This window comes from Notolabrus celidotus, chromosome 22, assembly GCF_009762535.1.
Source record: "Notolabrus celidotus isolate fNotCel1 chromosome 22, fNotCel1.pri, whole genome shotgun sequence".
In the NCBI taxonomy this organism is placed as follows: Eukaryota; Metazoa; Chordata; class Actinopteri; order Labriformes; family Labridae; genus Notolabrus; species Notolabrus celidotus.
The window spans coordinates 8,932,369-8,958,126 of record NC_048293.1 but is presented as its reverse complement, the minus strand read 5'-3'; the positions used below and the strand labels follow the sequence as shown (position 1 = coordinate 8,958,126).

General features: G+C 43.7%; 1 protein-coding gene across 7 annotated transcripts in view; it reads right to left on the bottom strand.

Annotated features, from left to right (window-relative positions):
* qkia (QKI, KH domain containing, RNA binding a) overlaps positions 1 to 25,758 on the bottom strand; it is a 75,458-nt gene that overhangs the window by 17,172 nt on the left and 32,528 nt on the right. For all 7 annotated transcript variants that reach the window (XM_034674534.1, XM_034674529.1, XM_034674530.1 and 4 more), the window contains exons 3-4: positions 20,300 to 20,416; positions 12,813 to 12,956 (exon numbers count right to left, since the gene is read on the bottom strand). In XM_034674534.1, coding sequence (XP_034530425.1) covers positions 12,813 to 12,956; positions 20,300 to 20,416 — 261 coding nt within the window. The remainder of the gene's footprint in view (positions 1 to 12,812; positions 12,957 to 20,299; positions 20,417 to 25,758) is intronic.

Here is a 25,758-nt window from a genome sequence, read left to right as displayed (position 1 = left end):
AAATAAGTGACAAGAAAGTTTAATCAATTCAAGGCAACTAAAGCAAACTTGGAAGTTGGATTGGGCTGAGAAATGAAAACATGCTGTACTCTCAGCAAACCTGATTCCCATGTTTTCAGAGACCAGACTGCAAATCAAACAACGACTCCAGCTAAAGTTAAAGACACAAAAACCAAACACACCTCTTTCCAATGGAAAAACATGCTTTTATATCAAGCAATGAAAAGGAAATGCATATACAGTTCAATGCATAAAAACACACGGAACCATTTCAATGGTAGCAGCAAGTATCCATTAACTACAGAGGAGAAATAATAACAGGTTTCACAAACGCATAACCTTTCCCCTTCTCTTTCACATAAAGCTCCTTTAAAGAGCGAGCAGGAGTAAGTGCTTCATGTCCTTTCTCAAATTCACTAGTGCATTTTCAAAGGCAATTTTCTTTCCTCTGCCTTGCTCCTCAGCTTTTGTAAACATATCTGCCAAGGGAATCAGGCCTCAACTGTATTTTCCTTTTCCCCCAAAGACTAACAACGCAATCTCCGGCAACTCTCCTCTCTGACTGTCTTATACCTTCACAACACTCCAAGTAAAGCCTCTTTATTTCTCCTTTACTCTTTTGCTCCCCTTCAGAGCTCCCAGACAGCTCTGTTAGCGATGTGCGCCATTAGTCATGCTAAACCACCAACACACTAGCTCATTAGCATAGAAGTGAACCTGACTCCAGTCAGATTATTACAAACACATCACGGGTGCTCCGCCCCATTACTGTCAATCACGCAGCTTACCGGGGTACAGTTGAAAATGGCACATTACAAAGTCAGGAACTAACTCTTCTGTTAATTCTTTACTTTCTGCATCACGCCAGAGCTCATAAGTGCCAAGGCCTCTAAGGAAAAGTTCTGCCTCTCATCCCTGGTGTTATCCACAACATGCTACGTTAATATGGGTGGTCGACACAGTCTGTGCGCTGGCATTGGAACTGACTCCAGGATCTATGGGGATTAAAAGAGCCTTTCATTGTCCTGAAGAAGAAGGAAGTGGGCAGCCTTGGTTCTCTGTGTTTGTGTCAGCTGATTTTGATGCAAGCATGGAGTCAGCGCCAACGACAGGAGAAAGAAGATGAAAAGAAAATGGGGAAGAGACTGTTTTCCTACAAGCTCACTGCACTTTCTAAAATTGAAAGAGAAGAAAAACTCTTGATCTCCCATTAAAATCATTTCCAATAGCACAGGGGGGAAAAAGCTGTGCGGAAATTCTGAGCGATCTTGTTTATCCTCAGAAACTGGGCTGGTATTCAACGTAACATAACAGCATTAAGAGCGGATTAAACTTCATATAAATAACCTAGAAAAATATATATACAGGTTTAACAACAAGATTTAGATATGTTATTAAAGCTGGCTGGGCCGCAACAGCTTTGACAAACAGATGATGTTGGAGGCTAAGAGCAGAAGGGATCATGCGGTGCCACAATGTTCTACAACCAGAAAAACAGCTGTCCATTCTCTCCTGCCTCTCATCATCATCTCCTCCCTGACCACCAATAAAATTCCCTCTCTTTTCCCTGTGTCCTCCAAGCCTGTACTCCCAATCTGCGCTATCAACCCCCACCTTACACATCCACTTTTATTCTATTTCTCCTTCTTTCGCCCTCACCACCCGTCTCTTTATCCCTCATTCCACCGGGCTGCCAGACGCGGTATTGTTCTGTCCCTGCGATCCTTTAATGCCATCCAATCGAGCAGGGAATATCTTGAAGGGATTTGGCCGGGGATGATTTGGGAGCTTTAAATACTGCTGGGGGATTTGCATCATTCAGAGATCCTGACTCAAGGCTGATCGCTGGAACCTTCTCATAAAACAGGGATCTAAGAACCTCCTGTGAGATTCAAATGTGGAAAACTTTGGATGGAACTACCTGGACATATGTGGGCCGCTTAGGGACATGAGTTTTAACTAGCTCCTATTGTTTCTATCTCCAGAAATTCAAGCCTTGATTTAGTTGACAAGCCTTCAAACAACCTTCATGTTCACATTATTCATAAACATGCAAAGGGTGGTTATAGGAAAGATCTGAGAGTGTAGTTCATGGAACTGACTCTTCTCTACACAGCGAAAATGTTACCAGATCACTAAAAGACAACTTTTACTAAGATACTTTGAATGATCTGGATCACTGAGTAGCTTACAGAGCCAAATCAGGTCTGTGTTAAGCCCACACAATGCATTTCTACAAATGATATTCAGTTTTCTTTGTATTATACTGACGTGCGTGCCTTCTCTGCCAAGAAAAAAAGAAAAACATTAGGATTTTAACAAAGCTTTTGCAACTGAAAAAAAGAAACGTTTGGGTTTTAGTCTTGCCGTGCCCTACTAAACACAACCAAAGTTCCACCGTGGGAAGAACCAGTCAGTGGGGAAGACAGAAAGCAATGTGTTGCAAACAACAGTGTGAAAGAGAGGAGAAGCGGACTGATAAGCAAAGCAAAAGAACCCAAGTGAGATAAATTCAACACTCAATACACATTGAGGAGAGACAAAGAAAGCTATCAGTCGAGGGTTGGCTGGTGGGACTGAGAGAATGGAGTCTGAAATGACTTGAGCGACGGCTGGCAAAGCGAGTCATCACAGGCTGTAGGAGCTGAATTTGATGGGCGGGCCTTTGGGCTCTCTAAACGCTGAGCTCCACACAATCCTATTTTCCCTTCCTAAACACAGGGACGCGCGGTCACTGGGGAGGCAGAGATGAAAGCAGTGTGTATTCTTGTGTGAATGTGTGTTCCCACTTTGCAGATGTTAAAGCTTGGCCCTGGTAAGACCCCTGAGGAAGTTCAGCAACCACTGGAAATGGACAGTATATACAGTGGAGTGTATATGAGAGTGAGGCAGCGGGCTCAAGTCTCAATCAGCATCAGACCTATGGATATACAGGGTCCAACAAATGTCCCCTCAGGCATATGCACCCATGAAAGCATCCACACACGTGTACATGTCTGCATTTCCCCGCCCCTATGTGAGGGGATTAAGGGGACCTTCAAAGAGAGGCAGAGAGATTGGCTTGGGGCTCGCATGGTCCCTCTCCTCTCCCACTGGAGGGACCCGGGCAGATTAAAACTGCCCGGGCCTCTCAGCCCGCCTTGTTACCGCCCCCTCTTTCTGCGCTCTGTGTTACAACGGCCCTCCCCGAGAGGAGCCAAGTGCAACCAGGTGGATTAGGAAGGAGGTTATTCTACAATGATGTGAGAGACCTGGGTGGTTTGGGACCCGGGTGCATGTGGATGTGTGTGAAGTGAAATTAAAAGGACAGTACAAGTGGGTAAGGCAATTTCGTAAGTGGTGCAGAGGGCTTGTGTACATAGAATGCACCTTCACTGGGGATCTCAGCTGATTTAAAAATCTAAATGAAGGAGACAAGAGAAGAAACAGGAACATGTCATCCTCAGAGGGAAGAAGTAAAAGAGATGGATTAGCAACAGGGTGTTGTTTCAAGGAGAAACAAGGAAAGGAAAAACTCGAGAGAGGGTGCAAAGGAGAAAGTGCTAATGGTTGCATGATGAAGCTGAGGTTTGGTTCAGGAAACTCGTGTAAAATTTAGGCCTTGTTAAACTACTTAGCGCTGTATTGCTTGTACACATTTTTAACCTTCTCGACTAACACTTCCAGTTAATGTTTTTCTCTCTTTCTTCTACAGTTGTCTACACCTGTGATTGGGTGAAAGACTGGGCCACAAAACAATCAGAGAGGTGAGGAAGGAGATGTTTGAAGCCATAAAGCACAAATGTTATTGCGATCTGAATATTTCCCCCCGCTTTGGAGTTGATATCATTTCCGGTAGCTCGCTCTGCGACCAGACTGGAATGATAATGGGAACAGGGAGCAGAATGGAAGAATTCAAAGTCATACGGTCTCTTTCTTTGTCTATATATGTATGTGGAATAACATATTTCTGAAACATACACTTCACAACAACTAATGAGCTTAGTATAGATCTACCCCAGGGGGGGGTGCACAAACAAAGCTCCTCTCTTCATATAAACTAAACATCACATTCATGATTGAAGAGGCGCTTCAGGTTCTTTGTGAGGGCAGTCTTAATTGTTAGAAGCTATTTGATTATAATGAACATGTATTTAAACAGCTTTTCCTTTACTGATTTCAGTAACATATATAAAGCACAGGGATGATTTTTTCCCACCAGACTGAGATTGGCTGAAGAAGTCTGCCTGCTTCTCTGTAAGAGGACCAGGAAATTAAAAACAGGAGGAGGACAAGACCAGGGAATGTGGCCAGGCTCGGGCAGGTTGTTCCCTGCAGGGGTACCGTTTCTTCAGGGCTACAACCACCTGTCTGCCCCTCAGGAGAGCTGTAGAGCTGGAGATGAGGAGGGATGGGCAGATGGAGATTCAGGTGGGAGTGATGGCAGGGGAGGAACCTTTGGGCCAAGACCAGAGCAAGTCCTTCCTGTTGGCTTTAAGCTGACAGGATGGACTTGGCACACATGGGGAGAGGCTCGATAGTTACCTTATGTAGTACGGCAATAAAAAAGCTTACACAAAGAATGCGAGTGACTTTGGAAGCAGCAAAACTGAGTCAAGACAAATGACCATCATAGTATTGTTCTAGCTTACACTCTACAAAATATATAGAAGAATTTAGTGTATGAAAGAACCAAGGACTGTGTTGTGATTTTTGTGTTTGTGACTGGCACAGTGGAGACGGACAGCTCGAGTGTATTGCGTTGTTTGTAATCTGTGTGGTGTTAACAGGATGTGGTGGCCTTCGGGTAACTGCAGACAAAATAATGGAGGAGAGTGGTGAATGGCTTGTGTCCTCAATCACCCAGAGAGGGAGGGAGAGAGAGAGAGAGAGGGAAAAAAAGAGAGAGAGAGAAATCAGGGAAAAATAAGGGACATTGAGGAAAAACAGAGGCAGGGGAACAGCAATCTAAAGAATAAGAGATGTCTCTAACTATGTATAATGAAGTGATGTTTAAGTGATGTTAAGCTACTGCAACTATACACATAATAGCAGACCTTCAACATGTTTTTTCATTGTGATATCAGTACTATCTCTTCAAAGCTATTCAAGACATGACCAGAAAAACCCTAGTTTGGTGGTTTCCCTTCCTTCCCATCTCTGACCTGGTAAATACAAAAATAGCCTCCTTTTCCTCTCTTCCTCTCTCAGAGGTACAGAGGGAGGGCCCAGGTAAAAAATAGCTCCCAGCTTCCCCTGCCAATAATCGTTTATTTCCATGTGTGGATCTTCAGTGTGATGAGACTGCATGCATGTGTGTTTATTTTCAACTCAGGTCGCGCAGGAATGGCAGTCTGTGTCTTGTCTGAGCTTGTTTTCAGGTGTTTGAAGTGAATGCCAGCATTTTGGCTAGAGGGCTTAAGCTTGTCATTGTTGTTTTGGTGTCTGGAGTGCAGTATATGGGCGGCTACTGGGAGTGAAATTGGCAATTGTTTGCGTCATTGAGATGATCAGAGAAAAGGAAAAAGAAGGGGATGGATGAATGTCTGTGTGCCTGCATGGATAACTCATGGTCACTTCTCTTATGCAAACCAATCAAATGACACGCAGTGGTAATTATTATTGGCACAAGTGTCAGAACAGCCATGTCTGTTTGCTGTGGTAAAACGGTTTAAGGGGTCAATTCCAATTACCCACTTATCACCTCCAGATCATTAATCAGAGGTGATTTATACATCACACAGATTCAGTGTTTGCTCTCCCGGTTACAAGGTTTCAATAGGCGTCTCTGAAGTACCCGTCTCAGGCGTATTGGGGGGGCATATGAAGAGCAAAAGGTTGCATGAACGAGTACAAAGAGTGTGAGGATGAGAAGATGGATAATGATGAAAGTGGTGGACGAGAGGATGGCGGGGAGTCAAAGGTCACGCTATTTCCAGGACAATCTCTACCGTGTGAGAGTGAATGGACGTTAAGAAGACTCAAAGAGATTAACACACTAACACACGGCAAAGTACGGAAACAGCTTAACAGCAATGAGGAAGGAGCACAGTGAAGCAGTCTCATGCAGAGGTCACCAGGTCAAGGAAGCCAATTAAAAAGATGATTAACATTCATGTGGGAGATGCAGTGTCTACGTGCAGGTGGGATGGTCTCACATACACATATATAATGAGAGCAGTGAACAGTGCAGTCCAGCCTGTTGTAGCTGGAGTGTCCTGGGAGGTGGAGATCAGGAGGTTAATATGATCCAATCCAGCTCCTTCATTAGCCTGATGAAGGTAATAACAGCCTACAGGGACAAAGAGGCTGCCAGGTTGACTAAAAGTGTCTACCTACTGCCAGCCTCAAACTCCTCCAGCCTACTTGAGCCTGCTGGCAGAGTGAGATAATCTCCACTTCAGACGTTCATTGCATCTACATGGGCACATATGTATGGAATGTGGGACGAGGACCAAGACTGAAGCCTTATTTGCAGTTCGCCAGGATTGAAAAACAGGAAGTGAAAAGGAAAGGCTGATAGCTGGGAATATATTTTCTTGTTATTGAATTTGGTTGACTTTTGGTATATAAAATAACGCTGATTGTCCATTAAGTAGGGCTGGGCAATAATTCGATAACAATAACGGTTGTGATATATTTTTACTCAATATAAATATAACAAATGTTCGATAAAAATTCAATATATTTAAACCTGTCATTACACCCCCCAACCACGGTAAAGGAAGGGGGCCCTAAGGTGTCTTAAACGCACCCAACATTAGACAGAAGAAGAAGACTAAGTTGAACAGCCAATCATGTCCCAGGGTAAGAGGTAGGCGGGCTTAAAGACGTTTGGAGCAGAATGTAAACACAGCTGAAATGAGTGAGCAGAGTCATGACTCTAACACTGTGCTGACTCTGCGTTAACTATTAACTTATTACATTTAATTAAATATACTTTCAGGATGTGGGTAAATAAATGAGATTATGCAAATTATCTCAACCGTAGCAAAATAAGAATCTACAAACTAAAGCTTCACAAAATTCTCATCGTACACAAAAGACCTGCTTCCTGTTAGCACTGTCAAAATGAGGGATTCAAGAAGCTTATCAGAGAACCTCATCCAGATACAAGCTAATCAACCATCATGTTTCTTCAACTTTCACTCAGGAGCACTCAGAAATCTATCTTTAAATTTATAACGATGATTTTTATTGTGATAATTATTGATATGGACTGATTTTTTTTTAATATCACCCATTAAGTGTACATACAGAATAGTTGAAGAACAGGGTAGGACTACACTTATATAATTTAGATCTGCTTATATTAGTTTACATGTTAAGAGGTGAGATATAAATCAACATTGGTAATGTAATCTGCATTTAGCATAGTCAAAAGTCATCATCCAAGCTAATCGATGAGGCTAAATGAGAAATATGAATATCTGATCTGATGGATATGGCTGGAAATCATGCATGACGTGATTTTGGTGGTGATGGTGGTGCAGATTAAGAGTAAATAAGGGGAGAATAGTAGTGATAGGTAGAACTAACAGAGAATAAACATCATTAATTGGAGAGGCACACATGGATGGATGCGGCCAGATGGTGTTTTGTACTCATTTGTCAGACGCTAGTGACAGAGAGGGAAAGAGGGAGAGAGGGAGGGAGAGAGGGAGAGAGGGAGAGAGGGAGAGAGGGAGAGAGAGAGAGAGAGAGAGAGAGAGAGAGAGAGAGAGAGAGAGAGAGAGAGAGAGAGAGAGAGAAACGAAAAGAGGTGTTTAATGATTGCATAGTCAGTACACTGCAGCCTAGAAAGACTTGCACTGTTTAAATGTAGCTCTGCTTGTTCTGCATCATCTACTCTGTGTGCCTTTCCTGTCTGAGTGGCTCTGATGGTGCTGCCATTGTAGCACTCTGCCAAGCCGGATGCATACTGGTGAGTACAGACAAAACACCCCGCCGATCGCCTAACTTGGCGTCCATTAGGGTCCATCTGTCTGGCTTTTACAAAAACACCATTTACTGTATGTTCTTCCTAAAAGGAGGCTCGAAGCAGAGGGAGAAAGAGGAGAGAAAATGAGAGAGATGAGGAGAAACAGAAGGCTCAAGAGAGCAAAAGACAGGAATGCGAACAAAGGGGTTGGCTTGCAGGTTTGCCCAAAAGAGAAACTTACTGTTAGCCCAGGAGAACTACAATGAGTCTGGTGTGCCAAACAGAATAACTGATGGAGAGCTTTCACTGCACTATCCACTGCCAAGGTAGTTTATTAAAATGAAAAAGTGGAGCAATTAAATCATCTCATACTTTCCATAACAAGGAGTAAAGCTACAGAAGTGTAAAAGATACCAAAAATAGAACTTTGTGAAAGGGGCATGAAAGGATGAAGGGGGGGATGGAGCACAAGAGGGAGCAGTAAGCCAGAGCGAGAGAGCAGGACTGGGTTCTCAGAGTGTGCAAATGGAGAGAAGTGCTTGAGGCCGCTGGTCTGCTCCGGCTGCTACCATCCTCACTTTGTTCTCGGCAATGACGGTTTCATTCGAGGAGACGTGCACTCGGTTCTCCAGGGCCAAAGTGCCACTGTGCCAGCCAGCTCTTTCTTTCTCTGTGTCTAGTGTGCTCCATTCTTACCTAACCTTTTCTGCTTCTGGAGTTTCTTTATCAGTGTGTGTGTGTGTGTGTGTGTGTGTGTGTGTGTGTGTGTGTGTGTGTGTGTGCGTGTGTGTGTGTGTGTGTGTGTGTGTGTGTGTGTGTGTGCACGCTACACGATTCAAGGCTAGCCTGCCACCTGCCTTAATGTACTGTAGGTACCTCGAGGCGAGTGTCTGCCGTCAGCACACTGAATCAAATATAGAGCAGTTAAGATAACATTGTTGAAAGTCCCTTTTGTCAGACAATCGCACAGCGCAAATAGCATGGTGCTACTTCAGATCCTGCAATAACATGTGGAGGATTGTGCTAGATAATAAGTCAATGATTTGCTTTATACTGCATCAGTCCCTGCAGGTCAAATAATATTCACATGAGACAGGAAACAGCAGACTCTGCACAGTGGCCTACAAATCCTGTACAAGGCTGACTCATAACTACAGAGCATATATTTTGATTTGTAAGAGAACGTGAGGTGCTGCACTGGGGTTTGTTTCCAGGGTAACATGTTAACATTTAAAGCTGCAGTCTGCCTATGTACTGCTCTTACAATAGAATTTGCAGATGAATGCCACAAGCTGGGAACTGTTAAAGGTATCCAACCAGAAAAATGTCAGAGTGGCTCTCCCAAAGAAGAGTAGCACTGCATGTAAAACTCTAATAAAAACATGATCAATATTGCACCCTGGCTGTAATAAAGAGCTTCATACAAATCAAACAGATAAGCACATGTCAGTAATAGCATGTGAAGGTATTTCTGATTGATTGAAATAAAAGGAAAGACGTATGTCTTTCATTTGAAGCAAGAGACTGGACAGTATCAGCCTGCTGAGTCAATCACCATTACTCTCTTCCAGGGGCAGGAGAGGTGAGGCAGAACTGACCAGTCAGGGTTTATGCATACAGCTCTGTGAGTATCTGTGTGGAGGTTACCTCAAGTGCAGTGGGGCTCTGCTGCAGGCTCTGTTTGAGGGCCTTAACCCAGGACTCAAGGGATGAGCGGAGCATTTTTTCGTCAGTGTGTGTATGTGTGTGGATGCATGTGGAAGTATTTTTCTGGGCATGCGTATCCATGCGTGTGTGCTAGTGTAAGTGTGTACCAGGGCAGGATCAGTGGAGTAAATCCACACTTGAAAGAGTAGCTCAATCAAGCTCTCCCACCCATCTCTCCCTCTGTCTCTCTCATCTCGCCGATGTTTCCCTTGCTCCCAGTTCATGGAGAGTTGAAGGGTTCACAGAAATAGGGAGCAAAAGAGCGCTACGGAGGGCAGAGAGGAACAAATGTGAACCTTTGGCACAACCCACGAGTACCCCCTTACAACTGTCAATCAGTTTTTGGGTAAGTAGCAGCTGTTGACAGGAGTGTTACAAAAACAGTCAAAACTTGCTTTGCTGACTGACGTGTTGACGGATTTAGACGTGGAAAAATCTACAACTTGTGTACAGAGTGCAGGATAAAACACACTGTTGACTTTACAGTGTTTTAAAAATGTCTGGTGTTTGAGTGCTTGTTAAATGCAGATGTTTAGAGCAGATGACATTGAAAACATATGTCAAACAACATCCTGCAAATGTCACAATACCCTCGTCACATAATAAACACTATGATCATTACGTCACTGTGTGTTCGGCTTAGCTGGTTAAGTAAAGGTGTTTTCAACACCAGACATCCTGGCTCCTAATCCACAGTGAGGCAGTTATGAGATTATTCAAAAGCAAAACTATCATTATCCTGCCTTAATCTTCAATTTAACACCAGGTTTGCAGACAAAACAACCCTTTGGTTACCGCTCTATCCTGTCTTTTTGTCTCAGTGCTGCAGCAGGGTCTCCACAATGACGGGTAAAGCCTGTTCCTTGAAAGGGAATAAAAAGCATGACCTCATTTTGTTTCCAGTGTGATTTAATAAAGGAGATTTTACGCTGCCAAATGTGGAGAAGATGCCCTTCATTAGAACATTGCATAACCACCGTGTCCACACTTTAATCCAATCTAGTTTAGCATGATAAAGGCCATAACTGCCAGCCAACGCCACTGCCCACCCACTTGTGGCATGTGCATATCCACATTCACTCAATGACAAGAGAGATAATACAGCGCCTAAAGGAGCTCATGGGTAGATAATGCACCGACCCAACATTCAAGATGAGACATCGGCTACTTGTGCCTTACTTAAGCTACGTCACTTCTATTGACATTTAAATTTGTCATCCTCCAGGCCGGTGTCAGGCCGCTGAGGTGAAGTGCATTAAGAGTTCGTCATCTAATGGAGGCAGAATGAAAGGGTAGAATGACTTAATGAGTTATTGATGAAAGACGCAAAATATGTCTTAAAATAAACGATGATGGAAAATACTTTGGTGAAATAAGATTTATACGGAGAAACAAGACAGGGAGATTTTGCTTCAATAATTTAAGCATTCAAACACAGCAAATACACGTCTATCTGATGGAGGGATCTTTTCATTACGTTTAAATGAACAAAGATGCCTTGCTTGAAGGAAAAATGGCCTCTGGTGTGCAGCAATGGGTCATTAATTAGCTCTATAAAACTCCTATTTGAATTAAGGGAAGAGAGAAACTTTTTATGAGCAAGATTTCATTAGTGTCTCAAAAGAGCTCATAAGTGCTTTCTTCTGTTTGAGTAATAAAGGAGCTTCTCCTTAACCCCATAAATGGTTCAGGTACTGATTCACCAGACAGACCATCTTTAATGCACTTGTCAGGCTGAAAAGCATTGAGATTTCTCGCAAAGTAATGAAGCTATTTTTGTGTTACTCCATTCAGATGAGAGCTGGACGCCGAGAGCTGTCATTGACTTAAAAGCATGCCAGAAAGGGGTTTATAGCTGTGTGTGTCTGCACGTGTGTGTTAACAGTGACTCACTCTGCAGCGCTCTTCAAAACACTGGTGTTTTCAGAGACAGCTTTTTTCCTCATGTTTGTGTGTATGTGTGTGTGTGTCAGTGTGTATGCATGTATAAGTGTGTCAACATCCTCTGTGTGTACATACAGGCTGTGGAGATCCGAAACACTCGGAAACAAAACAAGTGCCTGAAGAAGTGACAGGCGGGCTGAATTAAGGAGAGCCATTTTCAAGAGGAGGACATGAATTGAAGTGTTTCCACATTGGTCCGCTGAGCTGAGGCCAGTCGGAGACAGACAAGGGAGGACAGATCGTACTAGACGGTAGGCCCTGACATGGAATCACCTCTTGTGTGTGATCTTCCATCAACAATTGGTAAAGCTCAGATAAGCTTGACAAAATAGCGCAGTTCAAAAGACAGCTGTACAGAGTTAGAATGTCCAAGGTGTCAAATACAGCCTCTACTTTTTAGATTAAGAGATGGTCTTGACATACACTTTGTCATTCCAGATTTTTCTGTGGAGTCTTCCGGCTCTCCTCTAGTTTTAGTTTATGAGCATTGGGCGTTGTCTTCCTGGTGTTACTTGCCCTTAGCATGCAGAAACCCTGCTACTGAAAGAGGAAACTAGCCATTAGGACCAACATATTCCTGAGTGCGTTTGTTTTTCCTGATGTAAAGGACAAATATATAAACTTAACTCTGCAATGACAGAATAAAGTGCATTATGGAGAGCAGATTAACAACATAACTATTCAAGCGACCCTGCATCCCTTGTTTTGCCTGCATGTCCGACATTAGCTGGCCCCATTTCCGCAAACCACCATGCCCTGTGTGCTCCCACCTGATGGCAAACCAGGACCCTCAGCTGCCGTGTCCACCTGGTTACCACCGTAAACAGTGAAAAATGAACAAGGCATGCCAAACTACCAGCCAGACATCACCAGAGGCTCAGCGTGTGAGGAAGTTTAGGCAGAGGGGAGGCGGAGATGAAATGTGGCAGTCACAGGAGGTGTTGAGCTGCTGGCTATGTTTTTTCCACTCTGCTGGGGGCATGGCCAACCTGTTCCCCTGGTCTATATATGGAAGTAAACAGGATGCTAACAGTAGGGAAGAGGTGATGTGCCATATGTAGCCCCATCATCCTGTTGTTTGGACTGAGGTTGGAAAGGCTTCTCTCAGCATTAAATCAGAGCAAAATGCACCATGTCCTTTGTGTCAACTTCCTTGAAAGCTCAAAGTACTGTAGAGAGCATTAAATATCGGGCCACAGGCACTCCCCACTGTGTGTGTGCGTGATGAGTGTATATGAGCTCATGTCATGTTTGTACTCACAGCAGGTACGAGGAGCTTCTTCACCTCCTCCACCGCTCTGCTCATCTTGATCTCCGCTCTGGCCTGCGAGTCCTCCACTGTGATCAGGACATGAAGGTCTTCGTTTAGGTGTTCCCAGTTTGGCTTCCCTCTGTTCTGCTCCTCCTGGACACGGGAAAAGAAGAGAGAGAGAGGGAGAGGGAGAGAGAGAGAGACGGTGAGTGAATTTGACAGTGTGGGTGTGTTGGAGTACTGGTGAAGCAGCGCAGCGTATCAGAGGAAGCGGAGGCGAGAAGCAGGCATACACAGAGGACGAAGGAGGCCCTGTGAAGAGAAGCGGGATGACAGGAGCGGCCCTTTAGTCAGCTATTTAGCTTTAACTTTGAAAGGACACCTTCTTTAATAGATCCCTAGCTTCAGAGAGACAAAGACGACAGCTAGCCCTGCAGCAATTAATATCACTGAAAGATGGATGGGTGGAGGGATCAGAGAGATGGATGGGGATTTTTAGCGAGTAGGAGCGCAATGATGATACATGGATAAAGTTCCAGTGTGTGAAGGTGTACATGTGCCTGTATCTCTGACTTGTGTTTGTATGGACAATACAGTTAGCGCAACAATAGCTCTTAGAGAGAGTCCCTGAAAAGGCAGTGCAAAAACTCTCAGAGGGCGCTAAATTGTAGCACTAGCTGTACCTGAAAAGCAAAATGGTCTGTATTCAAAACCAACATCACTGCTTGATATCTTTTCAAAAAGCTCAAATAGGAGGCAGTTTCAGTTTTTGAATTGGGAAGGCAGAGGTTTGGATATTTTGCACATTTTACATTTTTCAGGTGCTTCTGTGAAAAGCCCAGCAACACTTGAGTCTTTTGTTAAAAGGGAAAATGGGATATGTAGGGACAATGAGAAAGTAGCCTCATATTTGCAGATCTTTTTAAATATGCTTTTCAGTCTGGCATAGCTACTTCTCTCCCTCTTCTGCTCGCCCTGCTGACAGTAAACGCAGCGAGCAGACACTGAGAGCGCTCTAAAAGGCTTTTGAGGTTGTATCACATGTCACTGTACGACCATGAAAGCCAGCGGTTTGAAAGCTGACTACTTCCCCCTGAGGTGAGGAGCTGAGGTCTAGGTTGTCGGAAAAAGACAACCTCGGTTTTTGTGAGTGACACCACAAAAAAGGGATTATAAAGTTACGGCGGTAACATCTGACTGGGTTGATAAAGACAAAACGGAAAAATCAAAAGGAATGAGAGTGAAAAATATTACAAAACAGATTTTTTATTTAGTTTCAAATAGAGGTCTCTCAGTTCTCTGCCCTCCTGCTGCTGGCTTGTTCAGCTTGTTGATGATCAATGTGCCATTTAACCCCGCCCACACCAACCACCTCAACTTCAGACCCCTGCTCATTTGGGAGTAGTGATCCACTGTGATTGTGTCTTGATTACAAACAATGCATTGCTGTGCTCTGCAGGGGGGTCACCTGACATGATTTCAATAGGATCAACAAGCACGCACACACACACAGCTTGAGCGGAGTGCCACCCACCTCCTTTATACTCCATAGAGACCTGTTGCCATGGCACTGCTCTTTACAACACACACATACACACACACACGCACAGAGAGGAAAAAGTTCAATATTCCACTCTCGTTTTCCCCTTTTCTACACAGGGGGGAGGGCCTAGTTTCAGCAGTCAGGCCATTATATCACCATGGCTGTTTGCTCATGGCCTATTAGGGGGCATGGGGACTGGAAGATGACTCAGCATTTTTCGAGAGGGGGCACCGACTGACGGGCCATGAGGGCTGCTGCATTCAGTGCACTGCATGAAAGCACATGGTGGACATAAATGCACATTTATTGACAGAATGTAGCAGCTTGTCAATAAATGTCAGTGGATCAGTGCTTGGCGTGAGCGTGCCAGCGACTCTGCATATTCAGATTTGGTATGGACAGTGTTCAAAGTGCAACAGAGGAGTGCACATACACACTTGTGTCCGCGCAGAGACATGTACACGCCTCACACCGGCATGACTGCCTGTGAACAAGGTCACTGTGCCCCCTCTGAGGGAAAGTGACAGCATGACAAACATGAAGACGGGTGGAGTGGGGAGGCATGGTGGGAGGGTGAGAAAAAGAGAAGGGAGGTGAGCTCAAGGGAAGGGGAATACTGGGAAGGCCTCTGTCAAGAATGTCCGCTCTCGCCGACATCAAATGCCACGGCAGTAACCACATCGCAGAGGGTAATCGCTTTTGGCTAAATATGTGGCATGAATAAATAGCACGGACTGTGCATGTAGAAATAACATCTAAGAATAGGATGAGAAGGAAAGACTGCTTGTCAGTTATGTAGCCTGACGTCCATCGTCTGTCTGTGCAGCACCTGTTTGCCTGCCGGCTTTCACACCCCTCAGCTTGAGCCCGGGCGACTTCAAGGCTTCAAATCTCCACATGGGTGACACCACATGCAAAAAGGTTATGAAAATAAAAGCCTGTCTTTTTCTCCTCTACCTTTTGGAGGTTGTGTTCACAATAAAATAGACAGTTGCAGTTCGAGCTGGTTGTTCACATTTTACTTTATTGATCCTCAATAGCAACACTTTTCCTGAACCCCTGAAGCTGGAAGCAATTTATTGCAATACTCAAGAACACAGAATAGGTCCCATATTTGCCGACACAAAGCTTTCAATCCTTAGAGCGGTCGCTGAAGGTCGGTCTGAATTTACGAACCACACTGCTGCCTCAACAAGAATTTGGACTATGAGGTGCCAGCATTTTGTCCTTGCAACTTTGCACTTAACTCTCATAAAGAGAAATCTTGACCCTGTTTTAACTCTGCCTCTCTTGCTATGAACAGTTCACTCTCCTTTGATTCTAAAGGATGTACCCTGCTGGGGTCGAGGCTAAATGCCAGCAGGCCAAACAGGTGCAGAGGGGAGCGTCAGGGGCAAGAAAGGATGAGAGAGGGCTGTATGTAGTGATACTGATACAAATATATGTATTGAATGTTCAATATCAAATCCAATCCATGTTTTAATTCTCATGATTAAATGCAAATACGTCAGATTGTCTATAAACATCAAAAGATTGACAATAAATGCTCCAGGATTTAAATAAAGCAAGACTTAATCTTTCCTAATTTTGGTCTACTGCACTTTGAATTACTTTTGTTTTACACAAAGTGTCTAAATCTCACCAACTTAAGGCTGTATTAATAATTCTGCGTCGCCGCTATGCAGCGGAGGCTGACGTGAACATAACCGCGACATACTTCTGCGTCAATGTGTCTGGGACGCGCAGCAATTCTACACTGAAACACTTGAGGGCAGTGTAGTCTCTGCGATAGCGGGTCGCCTGTTTACGGCCCTGCTATGATCTCCTTTTTCACAGCGATGCTGAGCGTGTTATGTTAATTCACAGCTGATATATGTTGCTGTTTATCATACAGTAAAGATTACAGGGAAGAATTGAGAGGACACAGAGAAGACGAAACACACAGCCAATGTGTGGCCGACGAGCAGGGATCCCGGAAGTGCTGTAAATGCGCGAAATACAATGCCATAAAGCGGACCAATCACAGGGCTTGGTCCACATTGATTGAAAGTGTAGTTACATTTTGGAGGAGGTGCACATCGACTACATGCGTAGGCCTCTGCATAGATATGGGAGCTATGCAGGCCTACATCGTAGGCTACACTGTCGACTCAATGCAGAAGTATAAATCAGGCTTTATGCTCAGGATAATAATAATAATAATAATAATAATAATAATAATAATAATAATAATAATAATAATAATAATAACACCACAGTGCACCTCAACAGACGAAACTGTAAAAACTGCGGCTTCAGTAAACTGACGCAGGGACTATGCTTTCTCATTCAATTCGTCCTCCTTGTGTCTTCAAATTTATTTCCACCTGTAAAAGAAACACTCTGCTTTTCTAAATGTAACTGAAACTAAAAATGTAAACTCTAAAGAAAGAAGAGGAAGCTTTGAGCTGAATCGGGTCAAGGCTTCAGAGACCAGGAGATGAAAACACAAAAAGAGCAAATCAGCAAGGACTTGCACTAAAACAAATACACTTTCAGTATCAGCGACAGGATGTCAGTGTTTCTTTCACTGATTGCAAATGAGACCAGTTAGTTCTTAGCTTAATAACATGGGAGTTTAACTGTGGCACTATCATTTGGCTGTCTGAAGTTAAAGGTGCAAGGCGGAGGCCTACTCTCACTACATTTTAACTGCTACTGACAAAGAGCAAAACAAATCATCAAATAAATAAGACCCAAAAGAACAAAACAGGGCATTCTTTCAACACAGAGTGTTTCTCTAAGTCGAGTTCTCCAAGGACACTCAATGTGGCTCAAATAAAGCAGCTGTGCAGGTGTCGTTTGTAATCTCTCTCTGTGCAGAAGAAAAACTGAATTAGGGAATTGTTTGTGATAAGGGAGAGAAAGTGTACCTGTAATTTAATTTCTGTTGTTCCAGATGTTATTTAGGAGGAGCCCTTTTCACTTAAATCTATTACAACAAAATCATCAAATAAGCTTCATCCCTCTGGCCATAAGAGAACAAAGAAATACAAGAAGCTGAGAGAGTGTAGCGGTGTGAAACTCTTAAATATAGTGCTCTCAGTGGTGTTAATGTGAGATCCATCTAAACTGATGTGTCCAAAAAAGGTGACCACGGTGTGAAATGAAGTGTTTAAACAGGTTATTATTGTGCTTCATATCTCCCGTCTCATTTAAACAAAACAAGTCTGGCCCAAACAAATACACAGGTGACCACATCATTTTAAACACTGACATTATGACTATGTCAATTTATCTCTAGAGATTGTATGACTGAGACACAGGACTACAGCTCACAAAATAAATGAATAAAGCAACTTCCATGGTAAGAAGTTACGCATTAGTCTAAATAAAGTCTATCAAATAAATCCTCCATGAGATAATGTTTGTCTGGCTGTGGCTGAAGAAGCAAAGGCTAGCTTAAAAGGGATCAGGGTATGCATAATCAGAGAATTTAAAAGGGATTAAGAGAGAAAAAAAAGTGATCAGGATATACCCAATTATCAGAATTATATTTGGTCTGTGTTGTAAAGAGTAAAGCACCACATTTATCTCTTCATCTCAGTCTTATTTTCTACTTGATCTGCTTTTCTTCCCTTTCCATTGTTCTTTATTTTACTCTGCTTTCCTCTTTCTCTCTCTCCCTCCCCTTCCCAACTCTCTCCCACCGCATAGCTCCAGTGAGCCGACTCCCCGCCAGGCAGTGCAGCCCAGGAGGGAGCAACCAGCTGAATTATTGAGAGCATAAAAACGCTGCCGCTAATGGATCCTGAATAAACACACTGGCAAAGCTGCTCCCGCGGCTTCCTCTGCTGCCACAGGGCATCAAGCTGAAAATACTGAGGTTGAGGATGCAGCGACTGGAGGCCACAGCTGAGGCTTTTGTCTGGGGCTGAGCCACAGCTATGACACAACCAGGGCAATGCATGGGATTCCTGAGTGCAGGGATTGAAGCTGATTAACTCAGACTGGAGGCAGCGAAGGATGGAAAGCAGCAGATCAATGAGGGGTGTTTTTCCTCTTTTTGATTAATAGTCTTTCCCTATTTGACCTTATATTATTGTAAACATCCAACCCAGACAGTACACTGAAACAAGCTAGCAAGCAGGTCTTTTTTGAGAGTTGGCATGATATAATATAATATAAGAGTTACAGCTTTCTTTAAAGCATCCATTATGAACCAATAGAGTGGATCCAGGACTATAAAAGATACTTGGTTATTCACTTCACCTCATACCAGAACACTGGGTGAAAAAGTGGTCCTGCTCATCTGTCTCTATGTATAAATGTTTAACTCTATGGGGCTTTGTCAGAGTGGTAATTGCACAGGGCCTTTGACGGGTGCTGTCCAAACAAAGTGGCACAGGTCATTAAGTTTTAAGATGGCGCTGAGATGATGAGGGTTATCATGGATTCATGTAATGAGCTAAGACCAAGTTCGCAGGTGTGTGTGTGAGAGAGCGTTTGTACATGCTTGAGCGTGTATGCTTCTGTTTAACGACTTTGGGATCTAATTCCAAAGAAAGAACTGGAGCAGAGTGTCTTCATCTTGTTCTATGATAATGAACACACTCCGAGGGAAATGGGAAGAAGAGACAGGAATTAAGATACGAAACAGAGACGACATAAAAAAAAGAAAAGAGGGAAGAAAACGTTTGGCCCTGCAGCAAACTGGAGCTTCTTAGATTATGACTCAGCTGAAAAATCTGTGTACATCTCAGTGTGTGAAGCCTGCTTCTGTTAGTATGCGTAGTGGACTTTGCGTGTGAGTGTGCTTGCGTAGAGAAGGTGATTCCCATGAAATACCCTTCTCCTGACTTATGTTAATGCATTAGAATGTGGCACTACTGCCTCGCAATTCAGAGCAACATGAGGGTTTCAACTGCAAGGAAAAGGGGAGAGATTTACAGACATGCAACTCCAAAAAGGTGTCACTCAAAGCTAGAGACATCAACAATGAAAAAAAAAACTGAAATAAAAAACCAAAAGCAGCTATTATGGCACAGCACAGGCCCATGGGCAAAACATGCACAGATGCTTGAAATATCACAATTTTCAAAACTGTCATTTTATCCTCACAGTAACTTCAAAGTACATCAGTAAATCTGATCTGACACACATTGCAATCCCTTAAGGGATGAATGTAAGTTATTATAGCATTTAAAGCTTTGATTTTCATTGTTTAATCATCTGCTGGGGCTCAATGGTGAGATGTATCTGGATTCAATATGTAGGCAGCTGAAATATGCTATGAGTCAGCTTTGGAGGCTCAAAAGACATACTATTACAAGGCTGACCTGACAGTGGTGCAATACAGGAGGACTAAACATAGCCTGGATTTCATCAACGTTCTCTTTCAATTGTCTTTCTCTTAGGATTTTCAAATGTGTGATGTGGTTGTTTAAGAAATTAAAAAGAGAAAACAGAATTGAAGGTGAAATAACAGAGAGGTTTTCTGGAGTCTCTGGATTCATAAACACACAACATACGCCTTTTATGTCTCCAACCTCAGCTCTGTGGGTCCAGAAATAGAGGCTGCCACTGGCCTCGTCTGCCTTCTTTACTACTGCCTCCTGTACTTTCCACTGCACAGCATTTCGCAAACAGCCCTATCAGATGTCAGAATGCAGCCACCAGCTATCCAGTGTGTGTGTGTGTTAGTGGGCTGTGTGTTTATGCAAGGCTGCTGGGATGTTTTCGTGTGACAGTGGTCCCAGCATCTCCCTTCTTTGTGTGTAATATCTGGAACGGAGGATAAATTCTTATGGAGGAATAAAGAGGTTTGTTTGTTTGCTCTAAATGGTTCGATAAAATAAACGTGGGATTGCTTTCTTTATTTGTGTGAGTTGAATCTAATCTAATGAGTTACATTGTTATCAGGAGATAAAACTCATTAAACACACTGGGCACATTGCCACGCTGATTAGCTTACCTTCTTCTTGTCTCTCATGGAGCTCTTGCCTCGCACCATGATTTTGCATCCTGTCTCTGCTTCCAACTGTTTGGCTGTGAGTCCCCGAGGGCCAAGGATTCTCCCCACAAAGTTATACTGCAGGTAGAGAGGGAGAGAGAGAGAGAGAGAAAAAAAAACCAGTTAATCTATGGGTGAATAGATATTTAAATCTGCTTTACGTTAGAACGCCAGAATATGAAATCAGAGCACAATGTAGGAGAGAGGTTTGAGAGGCTTACCCCTACTTTATCACCCCCACTAGATGTCAAAATAGTCCTGAATAGAAAATAAAAATTAACCAAGGGGAATAAGACTCGGTGTCGATGTTGGGAAGCAAACAAGAGGAAAATTGGGTTGAGAGGATGTCGAGGGGGAGGTGAGCTGTGAGGAAAGGTAGTGCACTTGACACAATTTTCTTATCAAGGTCCCCTTTCACTGGTGTGTGGCTTTGGAGCTTTGTACCAAAAGGAAACGTATTTAGCGACGTAATCCTCTCCACTTGAAACTGGCTTCCAACGGGATAAAGGGAAAATGTGTTGAAATAATCCAACACAATTTTCTGCCAAAATAAAAACAGAAGGGAAGGAGGAGAGAAGAGGGGAGGGGAGGGGAGGGTGGAGGGGAGGGGGAGCACGGTGATGCATAAAGAAGTAAACAAACCATCCATGTTTAAACACTGGTGGAGAGCATGATGGGTAAAAAAAGATCTTTGACACTATTAGAAGTGGATTTTTTTTTTACTGAAGCTAAAATATTCAAACGCTCGCTGACTCGGCTTTTCTTGATGATAAGAACACAACTCTTCCATCTCCTGAACTGTTACAACGAGCGCCGACACCGCTGCATTAAAATCTTAAACGCAGTCACATCTGCTTATGCACTCAACGACACCTATGACTCTGTGAAATCTAAAAGGCCATCAGAGAAGTCACATCTAATTACTGGGGGAATTACAAATATAACACGATCTTGGTGAGTTTCCCGTTTCAAGAAACATGAGCCAGAACAGACGAAACCTGAAGGCTGTTTCTTTTTGACTCTTTCCTCATCGCTGGGCTTGCTTGCAACTGTAGCCTGTCCGTCTGTGGCCGGAAAGACACACCCTGAGATGCTTAAGGTCCCTGCGGATGATCGTAGCATGCAGCTCTGCGCAGGCTTTATGCGTGTGTAGCTCTGTCACAAGGCAACTGTCTGTTTGGTTAACTCGAATCAAGGAAACTGGTGCAGGGGCTATTTGTGATAGTGTGTGCGCCTGCTGAGGGAGGCAGAGGCACCTGTCGTCCGAGGTCAGCCACCAACCACGCACGGTCGCCTGCTTCTGACTCGCATGTAAACACACACACACACACACACACACACACACACACACACACACACACACACACACACACACACACACACACACACACACACACACACACACACACACACACACACACACAGATATACGCACAAACACACGGCCTGAAGGAGCACAGGAGAGAGCTGTCTGTCTGCATCACAGCACTCGCTGCAGACAAGGGTGAACCCCGAGCTCTGGGCGTTATGCTGGTGCTCCCACACACACATAAACAGACCTCTAGCTTATTAAACAGAAACTTCAGTGTCCTACAATGTCCTCAGTGATGCTTTAAAGCTTACCCTGATAGCAAATACACATCTGAAAAAGGCTCAGTGTCAAGTGGCGGATACAAAGTGTACACAAACAAAGTTTTAAAGTTCTTCTTTGCCAGTTTTTGTGCTAAAACAGTTCCCTACAGCCTCAAAGGCTACATGAGGGGCTAATGCCTTGTTAGCTACACACCGTGTGTATATAAAATACAAAGAGGAGATGAATTATGGAGGAGAGAAGGTGTCAAATACACAAGGAGAAGGAGGAGAAATACACCTGATTGCTATAATAACACGGTCGCTAATTTTAAAAAAGTGCATTTAAAATTTTGTCGTCAATTGTCCTTTAATATTTTTTTAAATACCACCCTGGGCATAGAGAGGAGAGCGGTTGATGACGATTAGACTTGACAGTGACTACGGCCTGACTGAGGACAGCTGAGAGGAGTAAAGAGAGAAAAGGTTAGAGAAGATGTCAGAGGGGAAAAAGTTTGCGGGTGTCTCGTCTTTCAAGTACCAGAGGAGAGCAAGAAGGGCCAACGCCGCCGTCACATTCCTTCCACACTCTTTCCACACTCAACCCCATGTGATGGGGCACTCAGGGATAAAGGGTGAAGGCAGGCCAATGCATGCGAAGGGCTCAGGTTTAATGTGTCCTCCCCCGTTATGGAGTGAGGACTGCTGGGTGAAGGGCTGGTCAGATGACAGACTGGAGTCAGATGTGTTTTTATGGTGAGAGACAAACTCACAACAAGTGGTTTTGGGGGCGCGGCGCTGAGCAGGCGTCGTGTCTGGCTGAGCGGTAACCACAAGTTTCACACACACAGACTCACACACACATCGCACAAGGAAAAACCCAGTGAAAACACACATCAAACGGCTGTGCTTCTGATTAAGCATCTCACCACAGTCTGGCAAAGTTACAAGAAATAAATCCACACTCTTCAAAGTGGAACTCTACGTTAGATTCAAATAACGCCAAAATCATCATGTGATGGAACAGAGCACAGAGTAAAATGTAGCGGACGGCTCTCGCTGTTCGCTGGTTTCCTGCTCTCATGAAGGGTTTGACATTCTCCTCGTGGATGGCGATATGCTGTTAGAAAAGGCGACCTCCATTTTAAGCCACTGGAATGTAGAGACAATGGAGAGCCAAGCGGGTGAGTTATCAGAAGGGTGCAGGGCCATTTGAGCCTGCCAGGAACTCCACTCAGCACAGCCAGAGGAGTGGGATGGATACAGTGCCCTCACTGCCAGATACACTATTCGCTCTTCACCTCCTCTTGCTAAACTATCTCGCCTCCTCCGCAGCGACTAAAAAAGCAAGTTTTCATCTTCTTCTATTTTCTATTCCGGCTGGTACATCGACTTTACTAAAGTCAGGTCTGGGAAACACCACTACTTTCTGGCTGGATTTCAAAGCTCGGGGCCCTGCAGAAGCCCTTGAAGTCGTCACTAGTGGCAGGGATTTGTTTTAACACAAGTAAAAAAAGTTTGTAAGTGAAAGAGTGGTGACTGTAACATTTCCCAGAATCGCCTGTTCTCCAGATGACCAAAAAAAAAAAAGGATAGCAACGAGCCCATCTAGGGTTTAACAAAACAATGGCAACAAAAGTATTTATATATTTACTAGAAATGCAGTCTTAGCAGTTTTTTTTTCTCCTCATATTTCCATCATTAGAAGATTAAAGAACTGGGACCCTTAGTGGACTAACTCTTTTCCTCTCCTCTTTTTTTCCCTCACTTTATCTCAGTTCTGCCAAGTTTTGAAAACAAACACAGAAACTCGTACAGTATGCAGAAACTTAGCTCATGTACAAACAGAAAGACAGACAGACACAAACACACGTACACACACACGTACACGCACACGTACACGCACACACACACGCACGCACACACACACACACACAAACACACACAAAGCCCCCTTCAGGACAAGGGCTTACACTGACATTAAAGGGCCTTTGTTTAGCCCCAGTTATCTCTACTCCACAGGCGGGTTATGTTGTGAGCATATCTACGTCTTTGCCAGTGTGTGTTTATGAGCGCGAGTGTGTTTGCAGAACCACAATATATGGAGTGAACTCTTGTAGACACCCTCGATACCTTATGCTGATGGTCACGTGGGTCTATATATATGTGTGTGTGTGTGTGTGTGCGTGTGTGTGTGTGTGTGTGTGTGTGTGCATGTGTGTGTGTGTGCGTGTGCGTGTGCGCGCATTGGGATTTGTTTTTGTGGGAACAACTAAGAAGCAACAGCAGTTCCACCGACAATGCTCGGAGAATCGGAACAATTGAGCCATTGACGGCTGGTTTGTTTGTAGTGGTGCAGAGACAGGAAATGAGATCATGCTGAGGGCTCTGGGTGTGCGTGCGCAGGGCTTATGGAAGAGCAGGGCCAGGCCAGGAGGAGAATACCAATCTCTTATTAGGCGGCCTCGCCGGGCTTATGGAAATGAACAGTTCAGTCAGTGTAATGTATGAAAGCAAGGTGGGAATCTGCGGTTACACCAGGCACGGATGTCTCTTACTCTGTTTTTCTATCCCTCCCTGTGTTTTCACTCCTTTCTCTCCGGCCCACTCCCTTCATGTTACAACATCTTGTGAAACAGCCAATTCCAATGTAATGGCTAACTATTTATCTCAAAGTTCCCCTTCTCCTCATACTGAAAAAAATATCTCATTCCATCTAGAGCTGGGCGATATTGAAAATTATGTTATCACGATAAAATATTTCATATCAGTTGATATCAATACTTATCAGGATAAATAACAAATCATTACTTCATTTAAATTTAAAGGCAGATTTTTGGTCTTGAGTGAAAGTTAAAGAAACCAGACGGTTTGTTAGCTTGAATCTGGATTTAGTTCAATGATAAGTTTCTTGAATCCCTCATTTCTGATGGTGCTAACAGGATGCAGGTATTTTGTGGAAAATTAGATTCTTGTGAAGTTCTGCTTTGTAGATTCTTATTTTTCTCAGGATGAGGTTATTTACATAATTTGATTTAAATGTAGTTGGGTGGCAGCTAGCGTTTAAGGCTCATTAGCACCCCTCCCTTTCCAGTGGTTGGGGGATGTAATTACAGGTTTATTTATATCAAATTTTTATCGAATATTTGTTATATTTACAGATAAAAATAATATCACAATAATTGTTGTTATCGAATTATTGCCCAGCCCTACTTCCATCTGAAGCTACAGCATGTGGAGGCTTCACAGAAGAGCACAGGGTGGAAGACTCCATTTCCACATTTCCTCCTTTTTGTGTCCATTCTTAGCATCTGGAAACTACACAGGCACTCCTTTCATTCTTTGTCTTTACACACAGGATATCACCTTCTTCCTCAGCATATGTGTCACGGACCTTTCACTGCATGAAGCGATGTTTCTCTTCGACTACACGCAGCCTCTCTTGCCACCAGCTGCCTGCCTGCATTTCATCACTAACTCATCTTTCAGCTACATTGTTCCATCATTCCATTAATCCATCTTTCTGACCCTCAACTTTGTGGCCTGGTGCCCACACCTCTCATAAATAGAAATGCACACATGGCAGTAAAAGGAGAGGAAGGGTGGGTTGTGGTGATGTGGAGGAGACAGCGGTTTGCATGCTTGATCTACAGGAGGGACCGAAAAGGTGAGGCTGGGACGATGAAGGAGTAATATTTAAAGTTTGATACCGATGGTGACATTTTCGCCTCAAAGCCCTGTAGACTTCAAAGCTCCCTATTCAGCACATCCAGCATTTAGCGCTTAATCCATGACTCCTTTGATAATTCTGTTTGGGTTTATTTTGGGGTTGCAGGCAGAGTGGAAATACA